Source organism: Chinchilla lanigera, unplaced genomic scaffold (genome assembly GCF_000276665.1).
Source record: "Chinchilla lanigera isolate Chin_1 unplaced genomic scaffold, ChiLan1.0 scaffold00011, whole genome shotgun sequence".
Classification (NCBI taxonomy): Eukaryota; Metazoa; Chordata; class Mammalia; order Rodentia; family Chinchillidae; genus Chinchilla; species Chinchilla lanigera.
In genome coordinates, this window is record NW_004955412.1 from 10,472,879 (window position 1) to 10,494,420 (window position 21,542).

General features: G+C 35.1%; 1 protein-coding gene across 4 annotated transcripts in view; it reads left to right on the top strand.

The window, feature by feature from the left end:
* Atm (ATM serine/threonine kinase) overlaps positions 1 to 21,542 on the top strand; it is a 108,654-nt gene that overhangs the window by 50,126 nt on the left and 36,986 nt on the right. For all 4 annotated transcript variants that reach the window (XR_001232882.1, XM_013510995.1, XM_005378035.2 and 1 more), the window contains 10 exons: positions 2,635 to 2,809; positions 3,315 to 3,479; positions 4,266 to 4,398; positions 5,699 to 5,794; positions 8,035 to 8,206; positions 11,440 to 11,581; positions 12,563 to 12,739; positions 15,098 to 15,275; positions 18,242 to 18,329; positions 21,024 to 21,179. Coding sequence is in view for 3 of the 4 variants with exons in the window: in XM_013510995.1 (XP_013366449.1) it covers positions 2,635 to 2,809; positions 3,315 to 3,479; positions 4,266 to 4,398; positions 5,699 to 5,794; positions 8,035 to 8,206; positions 11,440 to 11,581; positions 12,563 to 12,739; positions 15,098 to 15,275; positions 18,242 to 18,329; positions 21,024 to 21,179 (1,482 nt within the window). In the remaining variant the exon portion in view is untranslated. The remainder of the gene's footprint in view (positions 1 to 2,634; positions 2,810 to 3,314; positions 3,480 to 4,265; positions 4,399 to 5,698; positions 5,795 to 8,034; positions 8,207 to 11,439; positions 11,582 to 12,562; positions 12,740 to 15,097; positions 15,276 to 18,241; positions 18,330 to 21,023; positions 21,180 to 21,542) is intronic.

Consider the following 21,542-nt stretch of genomic DNA (forward strand, 5'->3'; position numbering starts at 1 on the left):
ACTTTATGGATAGTTTGAGAAAATAGTGCCAGAAGAGGGGCTCAGTCTGAGACGAGCACATTTCACTCTGGTTTTTATTTTTTATTTTTATTTATTTTTTTGGTTTTTCTCCGGTACCGGGAACCGAACTCACGACCTTGCACTTGCCAGGCAGGCGCTTTGCCGCTGAGCTAAATCCCCAGCCCCTTCACTCTGTTGATTCTAATATTTTCTCTTGTTTTTTATCTTCCTCTGTCCCTATATCCTTCTTTACATTAGCTTTTGGTTTACTTTTTTCCATTTTCTTAAAATCTGTTCGTTTGTTATTTTAGCAAAGTGTTTACACAAAGTGGTACAAGTTTCCTTCTCAGATATAGCTGCTTTTACTGTATCTCATAATTTGTAGTATGTTATATTTTAACTTTCAGTTATCTTTAAGGTCTCAGTGTATTTAAACCAACTGTTTTGGATTTTTTCTCTAGTAATTCTAATATCTGAGCGTCTTTAGGAATGGTTTCAATGTACTTTTCATGTGGGCCATTGTTTCCTGCATCTTTATGTGCCTTATTGTTTTGTTGCTGGAATGGCTATTTCAATATAACATGTATTGTGTTAAGTGTGAAAATTAGATTTCCCCCTTTTCCAGGGTGGGACATTTTAAAAATCTATTTCCCCTAAAATAACACCTAATCTAAAAGTAAGCACTAGCGTGATTTTTCAGGATGCTCATAATAAAAGCTGTGCCTTCAAAATCAGCCCCAGTATTGTCTGCCAGATGGGCACATTTAGTACATCTTGTAACACACAGTGAACATATTGAATTATAAAATAGTATTGATATACAATTTAATTAACATTATTGACATTAATGCTTAAAACAAATGATAATATAAATTATTATTTATAAATACCGAAGTGAACGCCTTTCAACAAGAGGTGAATGTAAACAGACGAACTCTCGAGACATACTGGCAGATGACCAGAGTATAGACACAACGGATGAATGCTTGCTAACAGATGGGTGTGCTTGTGTCTGATACGAATCTTAATAATTCAGTACCTCATGTATTGTGATAGATATATTTAATGCACTTATTTGAAATAAAGAAACGTTTTCTGAATTTGGTGCCTGCAGCTTTTTTTCCCCTTCATGTAGACCATCATTCTTAGCTGTCATCGTTTTTTGTTACCTCCCCTATCTTGTAAGTCTTCAGTGAACATTTGATTCAGTGCAAACTTAGGGAAGCATAACCTGCGAGTGGTCATGACTTGGGCGAAGAATTCATGGGGTAAAACCACTGACAGCTGTGTTGCCCATGGACGACGAGCGGGCTACCTGGACAGGATGTGCTCAGTTAAGGAGAGCCTTATTGCTAGACAGGAGAGGTTGGGGCCAGTGGCTCTGCAGGAGATGGAGTCACAAGCAGTTCAGGCTGGAATATGAGGTTTGGAGAGCTGTGACGATGTTCCGGATAACATGACTGTATTTGAATAAGTGTAGATCTTTGTACAAGAATAAACGTAGACTTTGTATATGAATAAATGTAAATTGTTCTACGTGAAAAAATAAAACACCCCCGGAAATAAGCCCTATGGTGTCTTCTGGAACAGAAATTAATATAATATTCAGTGCAGTCTGGTTTTCAGGGAAATAATGGTAAATTGAATGCTGTAGTAATATTTTTGTTTCTGATTTTTACCAAGTATTTTGCAGTGTGTGTTCCTTGCTATATGTGGTCACTGAGGAGTCTCTTTGCCTGTATTTAGCTACTGTCTTACAGCTGGTTCCTTGACTAGGCATATTGGGGATAGAGGAAATGAGAGAGGGAGAAGGAGAGGAAGGAAACTGTTCCTAGTGTTTGCACATTGGCTCTATGCTAGGTGCCTCTTCACTTAGACAACTTGGGTTGACCCTTGAATTGGGCATGTGTGGCTTTCTAAATTATTCCTGATTTCTGGGTGGTTTTGAATTCCCCAAAGAAACTCTTGCCTTTCCTCCTTTGCTTTAGCCAGTCTATTAGATACTCAACAGGAATCTTTTGCTGTACCCACCTGGGGTTGTCAGCCTTACCAAGTTTCTGAATTTTCTAGTCTGAGTGATGTCCTTTAAGGAAAACAGAATGAAGCAAGTCCCTACATCAGTCCTTCAAACAGCTTCCAGGCAGATTAGCGTAGACATACAGAGTCGTGTACAGGTAAGTTTCCTTTGCTCCCTGAGGAACCACTAAGAACCAGTGTCCCTCACTGAAAATGCAGGCTACCATTTTGAAACTGCTACAAAGCAGAAGAGAGAGGGTAGGCAAGGACAATTTAAAACCACCACAAACTTTCCTGCAGTTTTTTAGTTGCCGTTTTTTACTTCATTATTTTCTTGTTTGCGGTAAACCTTTGGCTTTTTAACCAAGTTATAATAAAGTTCATTGTGACAGTTTTGCTTGTTTTCAATGTTTTGTCAGGGGACAGGAGCTTAGTGTTAAATGTTTTGTATTTAGTTGATGTCCCTTTTTGGCTTACAAATTCTTAAGGTGTTAGATATGAATGACCTTTTTGTCAAACCATAACAAAATTAGAGATACTGAATAAAAGGGTTTTTGAATGATTTCATTTTAAGTAATTTCCTAGAACATGTTTTGTTTTTTGTTTCTTTCCTGTTAGGACTTCCCATCTCATGGGTGTGTCATTACGTAGCTTCTCCCTTTGTTGTGACCTGTTAAGTCGGGTTTGCCGGACAGCAGTGACTCACTGCAAGGACGCTTTGGAGAACCATCTCCATGTTATTGTTGGTACACTTATACCCCTTGTGAACAATCAGGTGGAGGTTCAAGAACAGGTAATTTCACAGTGCATCCTCAAAACACTATTTGGAATAAAATGTTAGGAGCAGAGTGTTTTGTGTGTTTGGCATACTTAGTAGTTTTAATGAAAGTGTTTTTTGAAAAATGATGGGGGAGACATTCTAAATAAATTAACCTTTGTAAGCAGTTAATGACAGAACACAGTAATACTGATCTAACCTGTATTCTGTCTGTTAGACTGAAGTGTACAAGTAGTCAGCTAAGGACAACAATTCACACCAGTATGATATTGTGTGAGCTATTACTTATATAAAATGTTCTATCAGTATTTAGATTTTTATTACTTAAAACCTACTTTAAACAGAACCTTATTACATATTTGTTGAATCATTTAAAAGCACAGAAACTAAAAGCTGAGTATTTTAAAAGTAATTAAAACATTTAAGCTACAATAGCAATTTTTATTATTCAGTATAGTAGGTTTTGGTGTCTGAAATATAATAAAGGATTGTTTCTCTTTTCTTTTTAAATTAAATTTAGGTATTGGACTTACTGAAGTACTTAGTGATAGATAACAAGGATAATGAAAACCTGTATCTCACAATTAAGCTTTTAGATCCTTTTCCTGACCATGTTGTTTTTAAGGATTTGCGTATTACTCAGCAGAAAATCAAATACAGTAGAGGATCCTTTTCACTCTTGGAGGTAATAAAAGTTCCATCTTTGTATTTTGTATTACAGATCATAGACAATAGTACTTCTAAAAAATTCTTCAGTACTTTAGTGGTAAAATGGAATATTTTATTTTTTATTGTTGCTCAAAAAATCCCACGTGGGATCTTTCTTGACAAATAAAAAATGAGTCTTAGTACCTTTCCTTACATTGCATTTGAAGAGTAGATATTAAAGCTTCTTGGAAAAGATGAGAATTCAGATATTCAAGGAAAGTGATGCACACTATTTTGATTTAATGCAGTAAGAGCCTGGGATCCATTAATACTTTTAAAACTACCATGCAGTCCTTTGAGGATCAATTTAATGTTTGCACTAGAGGTTATATTTAACTTTTTAAAGAGTATTTCAAGGTTAAATCCTATTTTAGTCTTAAAGACTTCAAAATTATGTTCAGGTACTTTTTCCTTATTATTATAATTTTAAAATCATAATATGTATTTGACTATACATTATCAATGTGAAAACATACTTAGATACATTAAGATGTAAATTAGAGTTGTATTCTTAAATAAAAAATAAAGCTTTTGCTCTCATTGGGTATACTTAATAATCTTGACGTTTAACTGTGTTGTCATGAAAAAACATACTAGAATTTAAAAGATCAAAACATACGAAGAAGGAAATTATTTCTGCTTTACTTGGCTCATGAGTATCTGTAAAAGGCACTAGTTTATTTTTTTTTCATGAAGATTTACTCTGCAGACTTATCCAATACATGTTAAAAGGAAGTTACATTTTAACTTTTTTTTTTTTTAGGAAATTAACCACTTTCTCTCAGTCAGTGTGTATGATGCACTTCCATTGACAAGGCTTGAGGGATTGAAGGATCTTCGAAGACAACTGGAACAACATAAAGATCAGATGATAAATCTTATGAGAGCATCTCAAGGTGCTGATTTTAATGTTAGGAGTTCTTTCTGCCTGTTCCTGTTTCAAATAATCTTTATAAATTCTTCCTCTTGGTTTGATTGTGATAGCCATAGCTTAGATCCTCATCATTTCTCACCTAACTATAATATTAATCCTAACTATTCCCTTACATCTTGAATAATTTCCATTTATTCATTCTCTATCAGAAAGATTTCTATAAACCCAGATATGATTATACTGTCCTATCACATTTAAAACTTTTAAAGAAAAATTTCAGGCTATAGATGGGGCACACCCCTGTGATCCCAGCACTTGGAAGGCTGAGGCAGGAGGATTGCTGTGAGTTCAAGGCCAGTGTGGGCTACATAGGAAGACCCTATCTCAAAAAAGAGAAATAAACAAAAATTTTTTAGAGCTAGACATAGCAAGTATTATACCTCTGCCTTTTATAATATCCTATTTGAATGAGAGAAATGGTCTCATTTTAAGCCTTTTAGTTGTATGTATTAAATGTTAATGTGTGTGTTTATGCATGTTTTGACCTTAAGAAATATCTTCTGTGTTAATTTTACTTGAGCTTATATTATTACAGTATTGTAGTCAAAAGAATTTTTAATTTTTTTTTATTTTATGCTTCCTTTGCCAATTACTTTAATATTTCTGTTGTGTCATTTTTATGCTTAGTACTTTTCACAGCGAATTTTAGTTTTAACTGTCTAAGCTCAAAATTCCTAATGTATTTTGAGATGTATAAAGTACAGATGTCATTGTCTCTTTTTCCTTTAAGTGTGCTAGAATTGCATTATGTAGTACAGCCATTAGCCTTTTTGGCTGTTTCAATTTAAATGGATTAAAATTAAGAAAAATTAAAAATTCATTGTTTTTATTTCCTTAACCCATGTCAGGTTCTCACTAGTTCATGTAGCTAGTGATTGTCATTGGAAAGTACAGATTAGAATCATTTACATCATTGCAGAGAGGTCTGTCAGATCATGTGGGTCTAATTTATACATGCTAGATGTTAACAAACTAAGCAAACTTCCGGGGACCTTTGTAGCTTAGTACTGAATGATTTTTGTGTTTCTGATTGTGGGTTTGCTAAGGTATTGACTTTTCTACACAATTGACATTTTTCTTTCTCTGCCAGTGTGCTTCTACTTACATGTGATTCTATCTTATGAGGAAGTTCAAATTTGTGAGAGAGAGCATGTGCTTTTGATGACTTTTTAAAGCTTTATAAAAATTTTCTAGTCAGGTAATTAATATAGATGCATAATCTTGTGTCATGATAATCTAATTTTTTGCAAAATTATTCCTAGATAACCCACAAGATGGCATTGTGATAAAGCTAATTGTCAGCTTGTTGCAGTTATCAAAGATGGCAGTAAACCATACTGGTGAAAAAGAAGTTTTAGGTAAAGTATGTAGTTGAGTGAATGTGAGTTTTTCATGTTTAAATGGTGATCTTTATAATATCCTCAAGTAAATAAAAGTTTATGATTTTGGATGTTAGGGAAATCCTAGCTAAGTTACATTTCTGTTTAATTCAGGTATCCGTTAGCATTTTCCTTTCATAGTTTTCTTCCTTAAGTATTTATATAAAATGAAAAGTTAGCACTTTATGCCTTTGAATAACTATTGATTTGAAAATGCCTTATAGTTACTTGGAAAGTCAAAAATACCTGTTTGTAGAGTTAAGTTGCAAATGAATAGACTTGAAATATTTTATAAATATATTTTGATTGGCTAGTATTTAGTATCTTTTTTATATAACAAATAAAAATGAAGACTTTGAGGGCTAGGTTAAGCTCAGATATTAAAAAGCATTTAAGTTCTTCCCTACTGCTATTTGGGAGCAAATTTAATGTAAGATAAATAGCTGTCTTAGTTACTTCTCTCTTTGCTGGGACAGAATACTCGACACCCAAAGTTAAAGGAGGAAAGGTTTATTTAGCTCATAGATAGAGGTTTCAGTCACTTGACTCCAAGTCAGAGCGGCATGACAGAGGCATTAGAGAAGAGAAATAGTTCATGGTATCAGGTGAAAGACAGCAACCAGAAGCCTGCCTGCCTCCTCTCCCTTTGTATTCCATCGAGGCTATGAATTTGTTGATTGGTGCCACCCATATCCAGGTAGGGGTTCCAGTATCACACCATTAATCCCAGTGTCACATCCATAATCCACATTCACATAACCTAGTCTGCTACCTTTCAAACTCCCTGCCTATGACCACATGAGGTTTTGGGGGGACATCTAGATACAAGCTCCAACAGTAGCCACCCTTATGTCTAGAATAGGCATGTAGATTTAGTGATCAGTGGATAGAAGAATCACATAATTAAAATTAGTGCGAAGCTGTCCTGACTCCTGACTGTGTTACTTCAGTAAAAAACAGGAAGAATACGTGGTACTTATGGACTCCACTGCCTTTCTGCAGTGTCTTTCTTAATTTCTTAGTGGTAGCCAGTATGTAAGGTACATCCATTTCTGATAGATTTTTTTTGTTGAAATAAGTGTTGCATGCAGAATAAAGTATACAGATTATACATATATAACTTAAAGAATTTGTGCACAGAAGATGCTTGTGTATCTGCCGTCCAGACCAAGTTACAGGAACTTACCAGAATGCTACAAGTATCCTTTGTGCAGGGAATTTACCCTGTTGTTCATAGTACTATTAGGGACAAATTTGATTTTCTACGAAAGCTCAAACTGGCTTTCCTGGGTAGCATAAAACCATAGTTTTGCACACATGACTGACATCATACTCAGTGCTGAAAGACCAAAGACTGCTGCCATCAAGAATGAAATAATGTTGCTCACTTCCACCACTGCTATTCAGCATTATACTGAAAATTCTAACCAAAGCAATTAGACAAGGAACATTAGAAGTATCAAACTGGGAAGGAAGTAAAACTGTCTCCATTCGCAGATGGCACAGTCCTGACTACAGAAATTCCAGAGAATCCTCCAGAAAGCCACTATAGAGCTGATAAACGAATTTAGCAAAGAGATGTATAGAATAGCATCTAAAAGAAATAAACACCTGATTAAATAAATTTAGTCAAAGAGATGAAAATTTTATATACATTCTTTTTCTCAAAAACCAGTCACTAAGTACCTCCTTCACTTGAAGGAAAGGGAATTAGGCTTCACATTTTAAAAGGACTCAAAATATCTATGAACATACCAAATGCTACCATGACTGGGAAAGAGCGTAAGAAGGCCTCTGGGAAAAAAAAAAAAAAAAAAAAAAAAAAAGAAGGCCTCTGGGATGTTGAAAATGTTCTGTCCTTGTAGGCCCCGGTAATTCCTGGGAAGAAAATGTCTCTGTGTAAAACTTTTCACTGAACTATGTGTTTTAAGATTTATGGATTTTATAAATGTGATACCTATACTTTCATTCTTACTATCTATATTATTACTAGTTAATATATGTCCTATCTTTTATAGGAGTAAGTATCTGTCACATGTATATATGGTATATTTTATATGCAAAGGAAATTATACAATATTTTGTAACCTCTGTAATTTCCTTAGTCTTTGAAAACATACTTAAATCTTGAAGTATGGCAAATTAGAAATAATGTTTTGAAACTGGAAGTACATGCTGTCTTAACTATGACTCTACAAAAGTGGAATTTCTTTATGTAGAAGCTGTTGCAAGCTGCTTGGGAGAAGTGGGTCCTATAGATTTCTCTACCATAGCTATACAACATAATAAAGATACATCGTACACTAAGACCCTAGAGTTATTTGAAGATAAAGAACTTCAGTGGACCTTAATAATGCTGACCTATCTGAACAACACACTGGTAGAAGATGGGTGAGTATTTGTGATGCCTGATGTCTTGATTATGCTTACTCAATGTGACATTCAAGAAGACTACTTCATATAAATTAACGTTATTTCCAAAACTAAAACTTTGTCCTTTAAGTTCTTATACTTTAAATAAAAACTCATATATTTTTATGAAATCCCTTACATTTTTATTAATTCACATAATCATTGACTTTGGTATGTACCAGGTACTTGATATAGTGAAGAAGTTTCCGGGCAAGGTCTTCATTAAATTCTAGTGAGTAGAGCGGGTAAATAGCAAATGAAGGAAAAATACCAACCATTTCCATGCAGGCAGTTAAAATAGGGGAGTACATAAAGTGATATTTCAAGAGGTGCCATCTTCAAGCCAAAGGGGTCCTTTTAAAATAAGCTATAGAGTAAGAGTTTCATAGCCTCAAAAGTCTTAAACTAATCAGAATTTTCTCCTCATCATTGATTCCCTGTAGTATGCAAAGTTGCTAGATATTACCGGTATTTCAGCCTGCTGGTGTGAGGTTACATCTCTGTTTCAGTTTCTGTCTGTGTCTTACTTTCCTCGCATTATGTATTTACTGATTGATTGGTATATTTTACCCCATCACTACTGTTTTGGGGGTTAAGTTCAAAGGATTTTTCCCTCAGTTAGACCTCTTTCTGATGTAAATAAGTGTTTTGACTTTGATTTTCTACATCTCTCCTCCCCTACCTGCTGTATTTCCATTATTGATTTAAGGATTTGTATCTTTCTTTTGTTGCTGTATTTCTCACATAAAACATTGTTTCTTTCCCATCACTTTATTTAGAATTTTACAGTAAACACTTATATTCTCACCATATACTTCTTTTAAAGAGAAAAAAAGTAAAAATAGTAAGTTTCTCAAAACAAGCTAGTAGGACAGTAACAATAATTAATACATTGCATTTTTTTATCTACATAGTATTCAGAGTATAAGATATAGGCATGAAATATTGTCCATGCAATATTAGCACGGACCTTTCTTTTCACTGAACTAAGAGAAACTAGCTGTATTACTATCTTAACTATCTTGTGTGTGTACATATATATTTTTTTCCCTTTTCTCTTCCTTCCTTTTCCCTTTCTCCCATTAGTGTCTCTTTTTAATCAGTTTCTTCCCAGTTCACAGTATCTCGTGCATTTTGGATCTTATTTACTCGTTCAGCTGCTCACAGTAGTGTGACAATGCAATGCTAACACATACGAGTCTGATTTATTTCACTTATGAGTATGGTCTCAAGTTGTATCCATTTACCTATAAAAGTCTCGAGTTTATCCTTCTTTATGGCTGAGTAGTATTATATTACATAGAAAAAACTACATCTTTTTTATCCATTCCTCAGCTGATGGGCATTAACCAAGATTTAGCTAGTACAAACTGTGCTGCTGCAAGGTACACATATGTGTTGCTCTGGTGTGATGCTTTTAATTCTTCGGGAAAGATACCCAGGAAAAAGAATAGCTGTGGTGAATGGGACCTGTAATCCTAATGTTTTGAGGAATCTGATTTCCATAGTGGTTGCACCAATCTGTACTCCCACCAACAGTGGAGAAAGCTTCCTTTTTTCCTGTAGCCCCACCAGCATTTGTTATTGGTTGATTTCTTGATGATACCTATTCTTTCTAGGCTGAGATGGAACCTCAGTGTTGTTTTAATTTGCATCTCTTGAATGGCCAGTGATGTTGAACATTTTTTCATATATTTATTGCCATTTGTATTCATCTGAGAAGTGTCACTATATAGATTCTACATTTTATTACTGTCTTTATCACTTCTGCTCATCCTTCTATCTGTTTAGTAATGCATATCTACTACGAAGTGTGTCTGACGGTATATTATCCACAGAAATTCAGAGATAATCCACAGAAGCAATTTGTTTATTAAATAGTAATCTGGAATTATTTTTTCTAAAATAGATGCACAGAGGTATTAGTGTGACTTATATTTAAAAATAATTGAAAATAGATACAAGTCTTTTCTTTCTGTAGGAGGAAAAATAATCGTTGTTGTTTAAGGGGCTTCATTATCCAAAAGATGATGACCAAGAAATCCCAGAATAGTTGGTGAGGGAAAGCTTTTCTGGCCAGGGAAGGAGTCACTGAAGAAGTATCATCTGACCTGATCTGAGTGGCCAGGAGTCAGCTTAAAGATAATTAAGGGTAAAGCATTTCAGATAGGAAATCCTTGAGTTAGAGGTACGTTTCGTGTATTTGAAGAACAGAGTGAAACCTGGTGTAGAGGAAGATTGTAGGAGAAGGTAGGACTAATTCTGATTAAGAAATTTGAGTTTTATTTGAAGAATATAAGGGTGCCAGTGGACTACTGGGAGAAGAGTGCTCTTGAGATGCAGTTCACATTTTCACTCATTCTTTATATGGCCAGTGGACTGCAAAGGAGGAAAGTGGAAACAAAGGCTCAGCGGTGAAATTATTGGAGTAGTAAGAGGAAAAATGATTGTGACTGGATTATGTGTCAGTAATGGAGATGATAGACATAGATGGAACATGTTTTTAACAAGAACCAGTGGGATTTGCTAATAAACTGGTTATAGAGTTATGAAGAATGAATCTAGGGTTAGGGTTTATGGTTCAGTGTTTTAAACCAAGAAACCTAAAAGCAATTAAGCCTCTATTTGATAATTCATTATTACATTATGAAGCTTTATGACATTTTTGTAAGTTGTCATATTTTTAGTACCCTGGTATTGCAACTCTCCTTGCTGGAGTTTTTTTGTAATAAGAAAAAACTTCTTTTTATTAGAGGCTTTAGGTGCTTTAATGGTTCTCAGACAGATTTTTGTCAGAATAAGTAGGTACCAACTCTTTGTTAGAAATTTTATTTTATAATATTATCATTGCCATTTTAGCAAATGCCATTCTGTCTTACCTAAATTATTTGTAGTCTCAGAGAAAATAATGACACGATATTGTTTTCTCATGTGGATTAGTACAGTATTTTGTCATTCTCGTTGCTTATATTTATTAGGCTATATTATTTCCAGGTATTTCTATTCTTTTAATTTTTGGCCAACATAAGACAAACATTACAGTACTAGATGGACAGAATTGCTGTTTCAGTGATAAGTCACTTTGATATTTTTGACTTTGATAACAATTTTATGAAACCTTCCTAATACAAATTTTAAATTTTTGTTCTTAAAATATTTCATTGGAGGTTGTTTAACATTGAAGATTAATAAATGAATTTTGTGTTTCACAGTGTCAAAGTTCGATCAGCTGCTGTTACCTGTTTGAAAAATATTTTAGCCACAAAGACTGGACATAATTTCTGGGAGATTTATAAGATGACAACTGATCCCATGCTGACCTATCTACAGCCTTTTAGAACATCAAGAAAAAAGGTCTCTTAATAAATATTTATTGAGGGGCTGGGGATTTAGCTCAGTGGCACAGCACCTGCTGGGCAAGCGCAAGGTGGTGAGTTCGATTGCTGGTACCGGAATAAAAAAAAAAAAAACTGAAAAAAAATTTAAAAAATAAATATTTATTGTATATGTAGCACATCTGTTTGCTTTGAGTTATATCAGATTGCTTAAAATAATACCTTACTAGCAGTTAGCCTTTCCTAGAGATAATTTCAGCTGTACTTCTTTAATGTAGAGAATTTTTAATTGTGTATGGCAATATGGAAAACACTGAAATAACCTAGAGAAGTGATGGTTGATTTGAGGATAAGAAAAATTCTTAATGATACACATTTGTGTCTTATGAACAGAAAACCCTTTGATCCCATGAAAGCCATTGATCCTGGGTGTGTCTTATAGGTATAGGTATTGTGATCAACAAGCAAGTATTTATTTCCATAACAAGTGAATGTATTAAAACTTGTATGAATATAATATGTACTATATATAGGATTCTCTCTTTTTCCATGTTGATAGCGTTACAAAGTTCAACAAAACATTCTGTGAAGGATGTTGAAGAACTCTTACAATTCCCTTAATCAGACATTCTTTTCTTTTCATAAAGTTACTGAGAAATGTATTTAAGTTTTCATCAATTTAATTTCAGGGCATGTATGCGGGTACATTGAAGTGGTGTCTTACCTTTTATTGTACCATAAATCTAATTTGGCATATGTATATACTGCTAGTGGGTGACGGTACCTGAACCCCTTTCCTGCTACCAAGACCAGTCACTTTTTTACCATCCCACTCCTCATCTCATACAATATGTTTTGATTTAAAGGGTAATCGTTGCCTCTAGAGTTCGTTTTAAGTATATTTAATGTAATTTAACAACAGATTAGTTGTCCCTAGGTGTTCATGTTACATAGGAAAGGTAAATGATTTTCTGATTTGATTTACATTTTTTATTTTTAGTTTTTAGAAGTGCCCAGACTTGACAAAGAAAGCCCTTTAAAAGACTTGGATGATACTAGTCTGTGGATTCCGCAAGGTGAAAATCATGATACTTGGATAAAGACATTGACTTGCGCTATTTTGGACAGTGGAGGCACAAAAAGTGAAATTCTTCAGTTGTTAAAGCCAATGTGTGAAGTAAGTGAATTAATTAACCTAAAGTAATCTCTTTTTTTTCCTTTGCCTTTCCCATTCCATCTGGCTTCTATGAGCATGATCGTGACCTGTGCATGTAAGTAGAGTGTTACGGTACTGCACATCAGCTTCACCCACACTCAGCCAGCACTTCACACAGGTTTCAGGTTTGGGATAGATGAGTTACAAGGTATACCCTGAGTAATGTTAATGATAGTTAAAATATTCATGGCTTTAAGTTACTTGTGTTAACCAAAAGCTCTGACTTCGTTTACTTTTGATAAGATTGCTGTCATTTACTTTCTCTGGTACATTTCATTGACTTAAAAAAGTGGCGGGTAGGAGTTAGCATTGGTTTTTTACTTTTGAAGGTAGAGTACAGTTTACTTCAATAAATAGTAAAAATATGTAGCAAGCCAAATAAAAGTTAATAGTCTTTTGAGGCACTGGATATATAGTTCAGTGGTATAGCATGTGCTTTTTGGCATGGATAAGGCCTGGGGTTCAGTCCACAGCACCAAAAAGAAGAAAACTGCTAGAGTATTTTAGAAAATGCATAATTAAGGACAGCACAGTGTAATGGCTCTGAAACATACAAATTAACCTATTAAACATGATTTAAATCAAATGTGAAAACACAATGTCAAACCAGGTCAAATATGTTCCACTTAAAAAGTAATGGATAAGGAAGTGGTTTGAACAAGCATCTACTTAGAAAGCTGTTTAAAAAGCAGTCTTAGCCAGGAATGGTGGTAAATGCCTGTAATTCCAGCATGTGGGAGGCTGAAGCAGGGAGATGACCATAAGTTCAAGGCCATCCTAGGCTCCATAGTGAGTTCAAGGCCAGCCCAAACTACATACAGAGACCCTATCTTTAAAAAATAAATAAATGAAGCAGACTTTGTTTTCTGTAGAAAAAGTAATGATAGGAAATAAATCATTATATTCACTGCAGTCATATACTGTACTCATTAGTTGGACAGAGTGGTACCCTAGGCTTATATTCAGCTTATATCTCATTAGTGAACAAAGTTGTTATGGTTTATGTCTGTGTGTCCTCCCAGTGCCTCATGCAGACTTGGGGCAGGCTTTTAGAGTTTGAATGTGGGTGTGAGAGCTGCACCCGCCCGGGAGTGGATAGTTTGCATATGTAAGGGAGAGGAAGAAGCTGCTTGGGGGCATTCCTCCCCCATTCCGCCCTGGTGGGTGCTTGCGGCTTAGCTGTGTGCTGCCACCCTGAGCTGCAGCCCTCTGCCACGTGCCACTCTGCCTTATAATCTGCCAAGTATGGAGTGAAACTTCCACGAACTGTAAGCGAAATAAACCTTTCCTTCCTTAATTTTGGGTGTCAGGTATTTTGTCCCAGCAGCGAGAAAAAAGTAACCAAGACAAAAGCTAAGATTTTTTAATAGCATCTTGACTTTGAGCCAGAAGATAAAATATCTATATCTGTGTGTACCAAATATACCTGTATACACACCCCAGTTCCTTGTACTTAAAATTCTGTAATTCCATCGAGGGAGGTGGAAGAAGATGAAATAAGTACTAAGATATGTCAGGTATATGTACCATACTCTGTGTGATGAATATGATCATTATGTACTGCAAATATACACTAATAAAATTTTTAAAAGAAAAAAACTCACCTGATTCTTGACTTGTCTTTAGAAAGGAAAAACTATGCAATTAGTGATCTACAGCTTGTCTCATGTGTGGAGTATGATGAATAGGGTGGACATGAAGTGAGGTCATTTATCTGTATGATAAATACGGAGTTTAAGGAATAGCAGAAATGAGGTTCAGTACTGTTGTAATGTGACATACATACCAAAGCACTTTTCAAACTTTGAGTATGCCATACATATTTACACAAGTTTTACACCTAGAAATTTGGGCTTTATTAAAAAATAAACATTTTTAATATAACTGTTGCAGTTCTTTACAGAGTATAGAAAATTAACAAAAATAAAATTTTCACCTTTTCTCAAACTTTTTCTACTCTTTCCCCTTTATATTGTCAGAAAACTCCTTTGTTATTAATAACCATTTTTAACTCCGAAGTTACATGTAAAGTAATGATATCATTCCATTTATAAGCAGTGTTCTATTTCACTATACTAATTGCCTAGGCTGGAAATGAATAGTTGTAGTATAACATTTGATACAGATATATACTAGCTTAGTATTTTTTTTTAACTTTACCTGATACATACATTTTTTATTTCTTAGTAGCATCAATTCATGGCATATTAATGTATCATTTTTTAAAAGTTGAATATGTCAGTAATAGAGAATAAAAATATTAAGTTAAAATTTCTGAATTTTACGCAAACTGTTGGGTGACTGTGTTGTGTATTCTAGGTGAAAACTGAGTTTTGTGGGACTGTCCTTCCGTACCTGATTCATGATATTTTACTCCAAGATACAAATGAATCCTGGAGAAATCTGCTTTCTACACATGTTCAAGGATTTTTTACCAGCTGTTTCAGACACTTGTCTCAAGCAAGCCGATCCACAACTCCTGCGGATTTGGATTCAGGTGTTCTGTTAAATTATTAATATTTATACTATTAGCTTCTCATCTTCAGAAAAATTTAGAATTAAGTTTGAATACAATCAAAGACATTTTACAAGCTTACTTCTATAACTCTGAATTTCTGTTTCCTCAACTAGTGAATAGGTATAAAAGTTCGCACAAGTTATCGATGAAGTGATGTTTGTAAACCATTTAGACTAATTCTTAATATATGGTACTCCCTCAGTAAATGTTGGATATTAATAATGGGGCAACTAATTAAGCATTCCCTGTGTCAGGCACTCTGGTTGACGCTGACAGTATGAGGTAAATAAGACCCCCTCGCCTTTTCTGGCAATAGGAAAAGCTCTTAAATAAATTCAATCACACATTTAGCTAATTTTACAGTTTTAGAGCTCTGGCCAACTAACTTTTGAAAAGCAACCCTTTAATTATAAAATCATGTGTATTTATTATGGAAAATGAAGAAAAATTGCACAAGTTTAGAAAATGATATTAACCCATAGTCCCACAACAACAGTTAACATCCTGCTGATTCTTAAAGTAAAAGTTGGACTGTATTTTATTTATTCTTCATATTTACTTTCCTTCTGTTATACAACATAAATGTCTCTAATGCTAAGAGTTTAATAGCAGAAAAAATTCTGTTAGGGTTTAGGGACATAAAACACAAACAGGCACCATTTGAAGGCTCACTATAGACCATTTCAAACTTAAATTTTGAAAGAGATACAAGATTTACAAGTCTTCATTAACTTATTTAATGTGTATAAACAAAATTAGGCACAAATTCTATATTGTGCTTCAAAACCAATACAATTCTAACAAAAGATACTGATTTTGACATTTTGCTTTAAGTAAATTTCTTCTCCCAACTTCACTTCAGCATAGGTTATAATTAGTTCTCCCAGTTGTTTCCCTGGTTTTACCACAACCTTCATATGAGATGATTCTGATATCATTGAGACTGCATTTTGCTATGCTTTATCTTTTATCAGTCTTTTCAACTAGCTAGTAGTAATTACACATCTGTGCGGATAGAAGCTGGGAGTCACAGAAAGACAAGTACTACTCACTCATGTGAAAGCTAAAAACGTTGATCACATAGAAGTTGAGAAAATAATGGTTACCAGAGACTTGGGCAGAGTCAGGCAACGGTGAAATAGGGAGAGGTTGATCTGTGTATATCAAGTTAAATTACATGGGAGTAAGAGGTTCAAATAGGTTCTGATTTTCTGCTATACAAATGGTGACTATCAATAATGATGTTGAAGCTAGAAGAAAAGATTTTAAATGTTTTCATGATAAGGAAATGACACATTTGATGATATAGATGTTTATCTGATTTGTAAGGTGTACATGTATTGAAGCATCAAATGGTTATTTCATAGTTGTGAATAATTTTCTATGTGTCAGTTAAAATTTTTGAAATAAATATCTGGAAAACTCTAAATCATAAACATAGTTACAGTTGTCTATCCTGTGGCCCCTCTAGAGTATAGGTTCATCCGAATGATCTGGAATATGCTTATAGGAATTTTGAATCATTGAAATGAAAATGCTAAAATAAGAATTCTCACTCACTTTGCAAACTAAAGTGTATCTCCTATCTTTAATTGGGGACATAGGTATCAGCAAAGTTTTAAGTAAACATATAAAATTTAAATAATATGTAATTTAAAGTACATTAAAGTACATTTTAAAAATTTTTAGTACATAGCGTGGTTGTAGTACAAACAAAAGTAAAATCAGCATTCCTGTGTAGTGTCAATATTTTTATAACTTTAAGTGAAAATTTAAACTTTATATATAAAATTCTATCACTGAAAAGGATAGTAGATGTAGATTCTTACAGAATTTAAATGTCATATCTTTGCTGATGTTTAACTCTCACTCCCTTCACACTTAAAGTCGCATGTGCATCTGGGTTATCCAAGGATAGAGGCATCTTTCTCATCAGTTCTGCCTGTCCCACAGGAATGGCTCTCAGTTGCCCAAGCTGGAACCCTTTCTCACTTACCTCAGCTAATTACCCAGTCCTGTGTTATAAATAACTTTACTCCGTCTGTTTCTCTCAGTCTACCATCATCTTTACTGCCTTCTAGCTCTGTGGTTCAGCACAGTTGAAATTCTTGAAGTTCTTCAAGTTGTTTCCTGCTTCTATTCATCTTAGATACTGTTAATATTCCCTGGTAGTTTGTCTTTTCCTCTTCTCCTGACTACTTTTGTTTCAGATCGCTTTTTCTGTGAAACTTAACAGCATTCTAAACATGGTCATACATCTTACCACATTGTATTGAGAGTCTCTAGTCTAGTCAGTGAGTTCTGTGTGTCCAGAAATTGCGTTGTTCATGGCTATATCCTGAGAAGCTAGCACATAAAAGATCCTAGGTATTAATGGCACCCATGGATTAGTACCTTTTCAGAAATAAAATATAAATTCTTTTTTTTGTCTTTTTGAGACAGGGTCTTTCTATGTAGTCCACACTGGCCTTGAATTCACTATGTAGCCCAGGCTTTCCTCAAACTTTTGGCAATCCTCTTGCCTCAGCCTCCCCAGTGCTGGAATTACAAGCCTGCACCATCACAACCCCCTGCAATGTAAATTTTGTTTTTGTTTTTGAGACAGGGTCTCGCTATGTAGTTCAGGCTATCTTTGAACTCAGTATGTAGCCCAGGCTGGCCTTGAACTCACAGTGATCCCACCTGCCTCAGACTCCCTAGTGCTGATATTACACGCATGTGCCACTGTGCCCAGCAATTCTAAGTTATATTAAGCCTGTTGATTTTTTTTAAAAGAATAAGAAATGCCATCAAATTCCACATATTTATTAAGAATCAGTTTTGTGTTAGGTACTCCCCACCAGAATCTTACAGTGTAGAGGGAGGCAGACGTACAGACAAGGAGGAAGAAAGTGCTTATTCAAGTCTATCTGGACTAAGAAGAGATATCTCTGTTTGTTTATCAGAGTCAGAGCTCTTTCCCCAGTGCTGTTTGGATAAAAAATCACAAAGAACAATGCTTGCTGTTATAGACTATATGAGAAGACAGAAGAGGTAATGTAATAAGCATTGGGGGTCATAAAATAGTTTATTTCACCTGCAAATTTATGGGAATCAGTATTATTTTCTGAAGTTATTTTTAATTGTGTTGCCTTTCTATTCTCTTTGCTTTTATTTCTTAGAAGTCATGTGTTGTATAAATGTCTTTTAAATACCTTTATTTTAAGGTATAAGTTTCTTTAATATGTGCAATAGTCATCAAAATTTGTGGTAATATTGTGGCATGGTGTTTTCTATTTGGATCAATTACTTTACGGTATAGTGTCTTTGTCCTGTTCTTTTTCAGGAGAGATTTTTGATAAAGCACAGGAATCGCTACTCTGTACTGCTAGAGAATTGACCAGAACTCAAAAAGAAAAAAAAAAAAGCAGAATGGGTCTGTATAGATGGACCTGATTTATCATGGTTCCCCTTATGATTTCTTAACTTCATAATGGTATAAAATGATTGCATTCACAAAAAGACCCTCTTTTTAAATTCTTATTTCAGGCTAGTGATAATGCAATATGATCCTCTGTCATGGTGCTGGGCAGTGGCAGGGAGCTGTGGCTTCTAGTCAGCCCTGTGATCTCAGGGTAAACACTGATGCTCTGCAGTGTACTGTGTTGCTAAATTGTAATGCTGAGTAGGTTAGGTATTCCTAACTACTTTTCTGCTTTGTGTTATTTTCAAATTACGGGTTTATCGGGGTATAACCGTACGCTAAGTAAAGGAACATCTGTAATTTGAATATGTAGGAATTGATGTCTAATGGGTATGCATGATGCTAGTGACAGTGGTTGGTAAAGAATGAGAAGGAAGAGTGGGAGAAGAAAGAAACATTGTTCAGCTTCAGCAAAGTCTTTTTAAAATTCCTTTGTATCCCTTTCATACCATTCCACTGCCCTTATAGTTTTTGCCTTTTAGTGTGGTTGCTTTTGATTAGAAATTTTCTAGTTACCTTATTCTTTTGTACCAGATCCTTTTCTGAGAAAGCCCATGAGAAACTTTAACTATTGCTGGGAGTATGAGTTTTCTCCATATTGGGAGGCAGTTTTACCTTTGAGTCATTCACTTCAGACTTTTGGGAATAGAATGATACTGACATTAGCAGGAATTAGGGAAGATAAAAATTCTTAAAAGACGCTTTCATTTTTATTTGACATATAGTAATTGTTCAGGATAAAAATTCATAATATTCATGGCTAGGCATAGTGTAGTGCATGCTTGTAATCCTAACATTGAGAGAGGCTGAGGCAAGACTGCAGACTTGAGTGCTGCTTGGACAATTTAGCAAGACCCTCTCTCAAAACAGTAACTAAAAAGGTCCAGGGATGCAAGGGGCCACTAGGTTTGATTCCCAGTACTGTGAGAAAAAAAGCATATTTGGTTCTAAATATGAATAAGACCTTTAAAAAGATTCTTGAGAATATATGAATGGGACACAGAAAAAAGGCTGGGGGTGGGGTGGGTAAGGACCCTGAGTTTAATTCCAAGTCTGAGTAGTTAAAAGCCTGTAATCTGGACAAGTTACTTGCTGTTTTTGAACCTCTATTTTGGTCTTAATCATTTTTAAAAGCAAAATAATGTCTCCTATAAGGTGGGGGTGGTTTATGGGAATTAAGTAAGATACGTACTGTACCTGATATTCAATAAGTATAAGCTTCCTTTCTATGGGCGAGTTATTTTACTTACCTGAATTTTGAACATGTTGAGAAGTAATAGCTACACTTAAGGGGCTTGCTATATAGTAGGCAGTTCATCAGTTTTCCATGGATTATTTAGCCATTGCATCTACTCTCTGATGTGTGCTGTCCTGGTTGGTTTTTATAGGAAGCTCAGGCTGAGGGGTGGAATTAGTAATGATCCTGCAGCTAGCAGTGTTTGGGCCAGCTGGCTCTGCACCTGTACCTGGCTGTGTCCTACTCCAAAGCTAAGGCTCTTAACTACAGCTTTGTCATCTCTATCTATCTGTCTCTCGAGACAGGATCTCACTATGTAGTTCAGGCTGACCTTGAATCAACTCCTACATATTCAAATTACATTTTGTAGCTTAGGCTGGCTTCAAACTGTCACAGATCCTCCTGCCTCAGCCTCCCCAGTGCTGGGATTACAGGCTTGTGCCCCCATACTCTGTTTTGTCACATCTCTAATATTAGTTTGGAAAAAGATAATATCTATAGTGCCTTGCAGTCTGATGTGCTATTACCACAGTGGGAGATTTTTATTAAATAACTCAATCTAGGCAATAAATTAAGGAGAAAATATATTAGGAAAAACATGTAATTGTGTCTTAGAAGAAACAGTATTTTCATTAATTTGTCTATATTAAAGGATGTGTGTGTGTGTGTGTGTGTGTGTGTGTGTGTGTGACTCTCTAATCTGTGTAGCCTGTTCTTAGCCAGTGGTGCAGGAATTTCTTGGTGGAGGACAAGTACTGAAGCTCAAATATGTACAGGGTGATGATGGTCTATAGCTTTCAGAAAACTCTTTGAAAGGCTTGTGACACAAAGTCTGAGAAACTAGACTGTTCAGCTATACTGTCTTAGGGGTGTTTGTACTTACAGATTGGGGAAATGTGGTGTTGGTTATTTGAATGTAATTTTCTGTTTTTAACTGGCACTTGCCACCATCGTATTCTGTATTAATATGCTTTTCTTCTGATAAGGAAGTTAAAAAATGGAATGATACCATGTTCATTTTCTTCAGACCTTTATCGGGAACGGTTTTTAAAGATGCTTTCTGGCTGGATTTGAATTATCTGGAGGTTGCCAAGGTAGCTCAGTCTTGTGCCGCACACTTTACAGCATTGCTCTATGCAGAAATCTATGCAGATAAGAAGAACATGGATGATCAAGAGAAGAGGTAATAGGATTTAGAATTACAGGTTTTTAAATTGTTTTGCCCATCTTTGGCAAATGCCCTACCCCTGAACTATATTCCTAGCCCCAGATTGCTTTTTTTCAAAGCAGGCGTGTATAGGTTTACTTTTGGTTAGCAATAGGAGAGAGTGCTTGACAGATAGGGCTTGCTGCCTGATTTGACAAGTCTGTTTTGGTTTTATTCCCTCGGAGGTCTGATGACTAGAGGAGAACAAACAGATACGTATATACAGGTAGCCGGGCATGATGGCGCATCCTGGTAATCTCAGGACTTGGGAGGCTGAGGCAAGAGGTTCACTCCAAGTTCAAGGCCAGCCTGCACTACAAAGTGAGACCCTGTCTACAG